At 32.4% G+C, this 10,921-nt stretch overlaps 1 protein-coding gene across 1 annotated transcript; it reads left to right on the top strand.

The window, feature by feature from the left end:
* Positions 1-7,824: 7,824 nt before the first annotated feature.
* Positions 7,825-10,604, top strand: LOC108331027 (APO protein 2, chloroplastic). Its single transcript, XM_017565642.2, has 3 exons — positions 7,825-8,220; positions 8,400-8,749; positions 9,690-10,604. The coding sequence occupies exons 1-3, from the start codon at positions 8,086-8,088 to the stop codon at positions 10,513-10,515; spliced, it is 1,311 nt and encodes a 436-aa protein (XP_017421131.1). The 5' UTR covers positions 7,825-8,085; the 3' UTR covers positions 10,516-10,604.
* The last annotated feature ends 317 nt before the right edge of the window (positions 10,605-10,921 follow it).

Below are 10,921 nucleotides of genomic sequence, written 5' to 3'. Positions count from 1 at the left end.
CGATTGGTATTGTCATGGCTTTTGCAAAGACTAGCTGCGTAATGGACTGACGGGACGCAAAATAACTCGATGGACTAGTGGTTGCATGTTTGGTTAGGTGGCAGCGGAATGCACTGGCTGGCGATGTGATGCAACCTGATGCAATGCGGCTCGGCTCTCACGATGAAAACGAATGGCACTGCAGCTTTAGATGACTTGCTTTAACGACGTTATAAGTGAAAATCGGTTTAGCTGTGAGTGTTGTGTAAGTGTGCTCGATCGAAGGCCCTATCTGGATGCTATGTGTTTTTGACGAGTGATGAGTGTATATTTATGCCCTTATTTAGCCTTTAATATTGGATTCTTAATTGGTTTTTGTACTTTAAAAGAATATTTTAATTATGATTTGTTATAATTGGGTTTATTGAGCATGAGATACAAAATCATGTTAATAATAGCTTTTTAGTTGCATAAATGTACTTTGGATATTTTGATGTATGTTACTGGAGCTATGATTAAATTGAGCTTACTGAAGTGTGGAAATAAATTGGTTAAAGTTTCATGACACCTTAAAAATAAATCCAAGAATAGAAAATAATCAAAACCATAAGAAGTCAAGTCAAGCATTGCATGAAGAAGGCAAGAAAACCATGAAAAGAAAAAAGTAAAGAAATTTGGTTAAACCAAAAAGATGGAACAAGCACCAAAATTTGGTTCTTACAGTTTTTCTTTTTTTTTTTTTTTTTACAAAAAGGTCTTTGATAATTGATGAAAATTTATGATAAAAAATAATTTGGGCAAAATATATCTTAAGATATTTTATTTAATATTGTTAAACAATTATCTTATTTAACTAAAGAACACAAGAAAACACTGAAAGAGGGGGAAGGATGAATAATGTTTTCTAAAACATTTCTCAAAAGGTGTTTGATAAGTTTTCAAAGGATTATCACACACTGACATGCTTTAGATGATGACATAGAAAACTTGATAAAAATTTTTAAAGAATGAAAACAATAAAGCACAATTTTTATTCTTGTTCACTCAATTTGAGCTGCCTCAAGATCTCTCTTAAGAACTCTTAAGGGGTTCCATTAATCTTATCAGAGATTATAATCAATTTAACTCACTCTTGGTTACAAGTATTATTACCACTCCTATTCCCCTAGTCAATCTTGACTAGTCCAAGTATCATAAATCACTTCTAGTTCCTCTAGTCAATCTTGACTAGTCCAAGTATTATAAACCACTCTTGGTTCCCTTATTCAATCCTGACTAGTCCAAGTATAACCACTCCTAGCTCATCTAGTCAACACGACTAGTCCGAGTATTCTTACACCACTCCTGGTTTACAACAAGTGTTTAATTACAAAAAGGATGATAACTCTTATTAAGAGAATAGTTCATCAAAACAAAATATTCTTGAATTCTTGTAATTGTTATCTCTCTCTCTCCGTTTGGATGAAAGCATATCAAATGATGCAAGCTTAGAGCAAAACATTTGATTTATGTTCACTCTCTAGTTTTCTCTCTTCTCTTCTTTAAGCATTTGCGTTTAGACAATATGAGCATGGAGACAAACTTCAAAGTCAATTTTCAACAAAGCTTAATTTTCTTCTCTCTTTTTTTTTCTTCTCTTCTTCTCTTTTCTTCTCTTATCTTTTCTTCTCTTCTTTCTTCTTCTTTTCTCTTCTCTGAAAGCTTCAGACGTTGTAGGCTTCAAGATGGAGTATCAAGATAAATATGTGACAGTAGCTCTTTTCTATTTTTCTCTTCACTTTTGCTCATCATTCTTCTCGTTCTCTCTTAATAGAGCATGCTTTCATTCAATCTTTCATATCTTCGTCATTTTTCTTAGGTTGAAGAACATCAGACAATATATGCACTCAGGTAAAGTAAAGTTGATATTTTATGATCATTCTTGAACATGCTCTCTCCTTTTCTTTCACTCTTTCTTTTTCACTTCTTCTCTCTTGTACTTTTTCAACAACCACCTTCTCTTTAGTTGATATTCTTTATGTAGAATGTCTTGTGAGATGATCGTTAGATACTAAGTTGATATCAAGATAGGCTTCATAGACTTTATCGGTATCTCTGTCAGACTTAGGTCTACGTTGTAGAGAGCATAGCTTTTTCGCGTAAATAACTGTACGATCTTCTTGGACAAGAAGCTTTGATGAAGCATTGTAAGATTGTTTTCTTATTTTTCAATGCATTTCTAACCTTTATGCAGAACTTATGAATTAAGCTAGGTGTTTTCATTTCCTACACAAATAAAAAGAGCAAAGTATGCAAGCACAAAAGATTTTTCTGTACAGAATTAAATGTTTTATCTATTGATGATTGTACAACTCATTGCATGTTTAGAACATATTTTCATATGTCAACATCATTTAATTAATGCATCATTTATTATCAAGTTGACTTACACGATGTATGTAACATATTCTTTAGATGTTTGTCTTATAAAAGTGTTTGCGTAAGTTTGCATCTGTGTTTGAGCGAAGTTAGCACTTTGATGCCTTATCATGAGATCATACATATGCTATTTAGTTCAAACACTATAAAGTATAGATATGTTGTCAAAAGTTTTAAATCGTTTAGCACATATTTGAACTAGCATATTGCTTAATAGGATGACTATCGTTTACCCCAACACACTATGTTTTATATATTTTTTGAAAACGTCTAGAGCCTCTTTTTAGTCATTACACATGATGTACTTTGTTAGGCTCTTGATGATTCAAGTATCTTGAATATAAATACATAAGTGTTTAGCGTATGTATTTCTTTATTGCATCAGATGCTATCTATTTTGTCAAAATTACTCTAATATTCATTATCTGTATTTTTGTCCTAGTAATTCAGATTAACGATTTTATTTCACAAGTATTTGTCGCTTAGCATAGCCAATTGTTTAGACGCTTCTTTCTATAAACAATATTTTGTTGAGTATTGTTTGATAAACTTCAAAACATGGGTTTCTAGACAATCTCACATCTCTTAGACAATTTTGCCTCCACATTAACTATATCACTAAATATCAAAAGATAATATTTGTCAAATATTTTAATCTAGCACATATCTTCTTGAATACTTTTACATCTCCACAACAATCAAATATATCTTGAAGATATTATATTATTTAGAAGATAATTAGAGAAGATTGATTATCATAAAGAAGATTACAACAACATAAAAGCTTGAAACAAAGTCCAATCCAATTTCTATATAAATTAGGGGAGCTTAGGAACCTTTTAGGGGTTCTAATTTCGTCCGCTCTCTTTTTCATGTTGTTCACCCTTTCTTATATTTTCATGTCATTTCTACATTCCATGAAGTGTTTGTTAAAGACAAAATCACCTATATGCTCAAAAGCTCTCATGTTTTGAAGTTTAATCAAATACCATTAAAATAGGTTGATAATCAAAAAATAACTTAGGGTGAAAACACAAGACTTAGAGCCTAAACTCCAAACAAACACAACCTAGAACCAGATAGAAAAACATAAGAAAACACTTAGGTCTTAGGAAATAGAAAAACACCTAGGGTGAAACACCCAGACGCATGGCTAAACGATGCTCCACCTAAAGCGTCCAAGAGAGATTGAGCTAAACGCTTAATGCTTATAGTACCTATAATAGGTATTCAGCTTCTCTTAGAAACAAAATAGGTCGAGACAATGTCTCTAACAAAATATATTAAAAGACTTAATTATTAAAATGTGTAAGAAAGCTTAAGCAAGCTAAACGATATTTGTCTAAAAAGAGACAAAAGCTAAAGAAGTGTTTACTTGACTAAACGATGCCATGAGCTTAATAAGTACCTCATCTTATGATGAAGTATATATCTACGCTTTGTATCTTCAAAGTAAAGAACTTAATTGTAAAATGCTACCTAATACTAGAAATCAAAAGCACTTTGTTGTTATAAGCAAGCATTAAGTGATATTAAATGTTCAACGTTCAAAAACAACAAAAGTGATAAGAAAAGGCATATATGATGCATACATAGTTTACTCTAATTTTGGAGAAAAGCTATTCTACACGCATCCATAGTGCTATAGATCAAATATAAAAAAGTTGACGTTAGAGACAAGAGAGATATTCACAAAATTTTCCTCACTTGAAGCAAAGTTTAAAAAGGTCGTACAACCTACATGCCTGCTCTAACAAAGTTGACTTACCCAACAGCTATTGTGAAAAGAAGAAAGAGAAAGCACAAGTATCAAGGCTATAAACTACAAAGTCAATCTAACAGACAAATATCCATGAAGCCTATAAATGTAAGATCTCTCCATAAGAAAATCAAAAGGATAGCTTAAGAGAATATGTTAAGAAAGAAGAGCTTACAACAATCCATCCTGAAAACAAGAAGAGAAAGAGCTTAAGAAAAATAATACATTTGAGCTGAAGAAAAGAGAAAGAGAAAAATAGATACTCTCAAGCTTCATTGTTATATTGCTTACTATTGTAAGAGAGAAGAAAGAAACGCATGTGAGTGTTTAAACTATTTTGTATTGTATACAAATCCTCTCAATGAGAGCAATAGTCTGAACTACTTGTAAGAAATCGTTGATTGCAATTCTAAAGAGAATTAAAACACTCACAACTGAACTCGGTTGAGTTGAGAAATCTTAGCAAGGTTGCTAAGAACCATGAGTGGTTCAAATACTCAAAGAAAATCTCAGCGGATTGTTGAGTACTAGGGGAGGTGCGATTACTCAAAGGAATTATCGACAGAGTGTTGAGTACCAAGAGGGGTGCTAATACTTAAAGGAAATCTCAGCAAGGTAGCTGAGTACCAAGAGTGGTGCTAATATTCATTTGTAATCATGTAAAGATTATAATGGAACCCTCTGCATAGGAGACTGGACGTAGCTCAATTGGAACAAACTAGTATAAAATATCTTGTGCAATTATCTCTTCTCTTACCTAAACGATCCTCTTGTGAAAACCTGTCATTGCGCTTTATTTCCAAACACAAGAATCTTTCAAGGTAAACGATTTATTTCATAAAGGAAGTTGTTAACAAAATGTTGCAGTATATATATTTAAAAGAAGATTTCAAGAGCTCGATAACGTGCTATATCAAAAGGATTGAAAGGATTGAGATAAGTTTTCCAATAACACTTTGCTGTAATTTCTTAACTAGATTATGAGGTTAGATGAATAAATTTGTTTGTTCTTTTGGTTTTTATTGTGATTTGTTTTTATATATGTCTTTTTCTTCTTAATAAACTAAAAGTAATGTTTTTTACATTATAGCAAGTTTGCATGGTGTTAAATCTACATGACATATTAATCATATGAGTCCAAGGGTTTCTAATTTTAATTGAGAATTTACTTTGATTAAAGTTAGAAACTTTCATATAATTGAATAGGTTTCTGCCAATAATTAAGAATGTACTTTGATTAAATGTGAAAATTTTAACAAGAATTAATCAAGAATGTACTTTGGTTATTTTTTTTACTTGATATAAGAGGTAAAATAATAGACATGATTAGGCATAGTAATATTTAATTGAGAATGTACTTTAGTTAAATTTACTATGATTAATCTACAAAGTTCTTGATTTTAATTGGGAATATACTCTAGTTAATAGTAAGAATGCCAAAAAATTAGTTGAGAATTTATATTGATTAATTTGAAAATCTAAGATAGTAATTAATTGAACAATAATATTTAGATAACCAACCATGAATCCTATTTTGAAAAAGCAGTAGAATCAACCTATTTTCTTTATCATTGTTTTTATCTTTTGACATCTTTTTATAAATTTATTTTTTTCTATCTTTTGTTATTTAATCTTTTATTTTCTTTTATTACTTTAATTATTTTATTTGACTAACCCCTTTTGTATACTTTTTTTAAGAACTAATTTGTTAAAAATCAATTATGTGTTCATTGGGAGACGATTTAAGGTTGAATTTACCCTTTCTATTTTGTTGACTACTATCTTAGCAATACTAAATTTGTTATAATTTAGTAGTATCAATTTGATCGTGGCAACGACAACATTATCAACGAGAGAGAGGAAGAAAACTCGACATGTGCAAGTGAAGAGAAAAAGGTGAAAACTTTTGAAGGTGGGAAACAACTTTTAATGATGCTTACATGCAAAAAGCCTTTGTTAAAAGTGCACCCAAATACTTGTTAACGACGTTTCAAGGAGAAATTGTCACTATATGTGTCTGCACTACTTTTTTACAATAGTTATATACACAATAGTTGTTAAAAAGCTCTTAATATTTACAATACTATCACGGTACTTTTTTTTACAATAGTTGTCTTGTGTGGATCGTTAATTTGTGACGTTAAAAGCAATTTTTGTACTAATAAGTTCTTGAAGACAAATTTAAGAAATCAAGATCAAACAATCCAAATTAAATTTTGCATCAATCATTGCATGCTTTGAGTTTATTATACTTTTTTTTAGATTCAAATTTGCACTTTATGATTATAATTTATGTTTTTTAGTTTAAAAATCAAATTAAGACTCGATTGAATCTTGGTTTGGCAATTGGACTCAAATTATATTTAATGATAGTTTTATTTTTTTTTCCATGTGACTAGTTTGATTCTTAGCTAAAGCCCTTTTAATGAAAAAAAAAAATGAATGAGAAACGAGTACACTTTTCAAACAACTTCAATTAAAATAAAATTTAAAGTGTGTAGACCTCGCGTTGAAGTTCATCCAGGACATATGTTGATTGGCCTTTGGTAAGGCACTTTAAGAGAAGTTTCGAATAACTTCTTTGGAACAAATCTTTGTGAGCAATTATAGATCAAGAACACTTTTCCACATAATCTTCTCTTCATATGGAAAACATTCTCCATTTTCAAGGGACTTACTTTATTATGGGGTTATCCTTGATTTTTCTTCTTTAATCGATAAGCATTAGACATAATTAACACTAAGGCCCTATATTGTTTGTTGGATGACACATGAGTGTTGGCATCTATTCTTGTGCTTGCAAGCTTTACTAACATGTTTACTCTTATGTTGTGCTCTCTCGTCAAATATGTCAAATTTAGCTAATATATTTGTTACCTTATGATAGTACTTAAACAACAAAGGATTTGTAACTTGGAACTCTTTGGTCATGTGTCCTATCATTAATTAGAATCACTTCGCCATTTGGATATTCTTTGCAGTCATGTCTTCAATTAGAGTGAGTCCAACAATGAATATCACATACTCAGTTTGATGGTTGGATGTTTTGAACTCAAAATGCAAAGTTTGTTTTAAGTGTAGTCCACCAGTTCCTCCAATATTTTTCTTGTGCCATTACTTTTACTATTTAATGGTACATTGACCTCCGAAATCTACTATTTGATTAAGCGATCGTTTGTATTATTAGAAGGATAGATGAGAGGTTTTTAACTGCTCAAAATATCTCCTTTACATTAGAGACTCTAGTCAAATTTTGTAACTCTGACTTTGGTCTTTTCTACTAGTCTCATTCATATATCATGACTTTTTAATCTTATGAGTATGATTATTAGACACTGTCACCTAAAAAAGGTCATTAGTTTTAGAAAATATATTTCATGCATTACTGAAATATAAGAATGAATTTTATATAAACTTTTAGAAAAAGACGAATTTTAATTTTAATATAAATATAAAAACTAAAATCATATTTCATCCTAAAATAAAATAAATAATTAAAAAAGATAGGTCAAAACTTAGTTTTAAAACCGATTACGAAAAAAAAATGGTGCCTGATTTCTTAAAAAAAACAAAGAAAAAATCGAGTTAAGAAATTGATTCCCCCACATACTTCTCCACAAGGAAAGAATGTGTTATTTTATTTGTGAAAATAAGATGTTATTAGGGTTAAAGAAAAGATTTGGTATTGAAAAGAAAGTCGAAAATTGTTTTCCACTGCTTCTGTGTATTGTTGAGGATAAGAAGCTTCTGGATGGGGTTCTTTGGTTAGGTGCCTGAAATTGGGTCCAAGGGAAAGACATCGTTTGGCTTTGTTGTGTTCACTGTGTGTTTGTGAAATTACTGAAGTGACGCTTGTTGATCCGTTTCCCTCTCTGCCCTGTATGCACCTCAAATGTAACTTCTTTTTTGAGAGAGAGTAATCATTTTCAATGGCTTCAGGAATCACTATGAATATAATTGTGTCAGTTCCCAGTGCCAAGGGAATAACTACGGCAGCTCCAAGAGATTCTCATTTTCTCAAGGCTAACCCTTTATCTTCCCTTAGTTCACTCCATTCTCTCCAGGTATATGAAGCTTTTTGGATCAAATTCTGGCATCAAGTTTCTGAATTTCGTTAAATAGTTCTTCGTATTTTGTAGCCTGGCTTTAAGTTTTAACCGTTGAATGTCCTTTACAACACTCATGCTTTATGATTATTGTTGTTGTGCCATGATTGTTATTTCATTCTGACTTTCTTGAACAGTATGGTAGCAGTATGCTTAGAGTTCCTGTGATGATTAGAATGCGACCAGAGAGGTTTTGTCAATATGTGCTTACTGTCAGGAATGAAGTGCCGCAAAATGCTGATTTTCCACGGCAGTATTCGAGAAGAGTGAAGAAACCTTTTCCAGTTCCCATTTTAGAGCTACGACGAGCAGCTAGGGAGAGGATGAAGAAGATGAAAGATGAGCCTAGAAAACCTATGTCCGCCCCTAAGAATGGGTTGCTAGTGAAGAACCTTATACCGACTGCGTATAATGTGTATAATGCTAGGATCACTTTGATTAACAATCTGAAGAAGCTGCTCAAAGTAGTTCCTGTGCATGCTTGTGGGTAATTATCTGTCTTCATATTCTCTACCATGCTTTTGGTTAATGTGGAGCTAATTTTAATGCTGGTTAACAAATTTAAGTTTCATGCTTTTGTTCTGATTGAGTGAATGCACTAATACAGAGTTCAATGTTGCCTCTGGCCTCAGAAGATATTCCAGCTTTGACACTTTGTTTAAAATGATGCTCATATCATTGTAAACCTGATATGTTGCTTCACATTCCTGCTTTTAACTTGGTGTATCTAGAACTTGAATCAGATGTTACCAATACATTCTATAACTTTTCATCATGTAGGTGATTGATAGTTTCTTATTCTGCTTCTTCAAGAAAGCAAAGTTTGTATACTTAGACCTTTGTGAGTCTTGTACCCGTTATGAAATTGTTTGATATGATTCATAGAAGGACTAAATAATCTTGTCTACTGCATGGACATTTTCATGGTAATCATGCTTGCCGGAATTTCAAGATTGAGGGGGTTCATTGAGGTTGAAGCATAGTCACTATATAGGTCATTTGAACTGTCTTAATGTTCGCAAAATTAAGTTTGAATTTTGATTTTAGAGTAATGATATATCCTTCTAGTAACAAAGTATTAAATGGTAACCTAACCTGAGTGATTTTTATTTACTAGCATATTTTAATGCGCGTGATAAAAAGTTTACATCCATATCATTCGCATCTACCACCTCCCCCTCCCTCCCCTGGTATATTGATCTTACAAATACAGAGCGTCTTTTGCTATTCCAAAGTGTCTGTTACCACCTTGCAACTCTTGTTTAATTGACTTTACAAAGAAGTTAATCATTAGTTTGATTAATAATTAATAAAGAAAAAGGTGCTCTAAATATTTTTTTTAATAAGAGTCGCAACTGACAATCAGTTCACCCTTGCAAATAAATGTAATTTAATGTTTAGGGTCTTAATACTGGAATTCTATTCAGGTGGTGCAGTGAAATCCATGTAGGACCTGTTGGACATCCATTCAAGTCATGTAAAGGCGCACAGACCAACATCCGCAAGGGGCTCCACGAATGGTCAAATGCATACGTTGAAGACATATTAACACCAATTGAAGCTTATCACCTCTTTGATCGCCTTGGAAGGAGGATTACTCATGATGAGAGATTCCAAATCCCTCGAATTCCAGCAGTGGTTGAGCTCTGCATTCAAGCTGGTGTTGAAATTCCAGAATTTCCCACAAAGAGGAGAAGAAAGCCTATCATCCGTATTGGGAGGAAGGAATTCATCGATGCTGATGAGAGTGAACTACCGGATGAAGTCCCTGAGGGCCCTTTAAAACCATTACTGGCTGAAATACCTGATGAAGAAACAGTTGCTCCATTGGACAATGAACTAGTCCCTCTTGCCGAGGAAACACTCCAAGCATGGGAAAGAATGAGAATAGGTGCAAAGAGACTGATGAGGATGTACAAGGTAAGGGTATGTGGATATTGCCCAGAAGTTCATGTGGGTGCCCAGGGTCACAAAGCTCAAAACTGTGGAGCACATAAACACCAACAACGTAATGGGCAGCATGGTTGGCAATCTGCAGTTCTGGATGATTTGATCCCACCTAGATTTGTGTGGCATGTTCCTGATGTAAACGTGCCACTAGATCGAGAGCTTAGGAATTTTTATGGGCAGGCACCTGCTGTAGTGGAAATTTGCATTCAGGCTGGTGCTGCCTTACCAGAACAATATAAATCAACCATGCGGCTGGATGTGGGGATCCCATCAACTTCGAAAGAAGCTGACATGGTGGTTTGAGAAGAACTGCTATTATGTACAAACCCATATTTTGAATATACTGTAATTTATAATAAACTGAATGCAATGGTAATTTATTCATTTAACAACTGATATAGCACATCATCTTGATCAGTTCTTCCAAGGTATCTTTTCCATTTAGACAAACGTGATGACATTTTCTGTATTCAATCTCTGCAATTTCTCTCAATAACCACTATTGTAGGAGCAACTATCACTACTAAGGCAGAATAACTTTTACATAAGTTTATTAAAGTTTGCAAAAGTTTAACAGTTAATTTACTTATATATGCAGTTGTAAAATTATAATTTTTAAAGTTAACTCGGTTATCACAGAACTATATAGTATACATGTTTTAAATTAGTTTTCATTATAATTAATGAAAAAATGTTCTTTACATAATCA

The sequence above is a fragment of the Vigna angularis genome, chromosome 1 (genome assembly GCF_016808095.1).
Source record: "Vigna angularis cultivar LongXiaoDou No.4 chromosome 1, ASM1680809v1, whole genome shotgun sequence".
Classification (NCBI taxonomy): Eukaryota; Viridiplantae; Streptophyta; class Magnoliopsida; order Fabales; family Fabaceae; genus Vigna; species Vigna angularis.
This window is presented reverse-complemented; position numbering and strand designations above follow the sequence as displayed.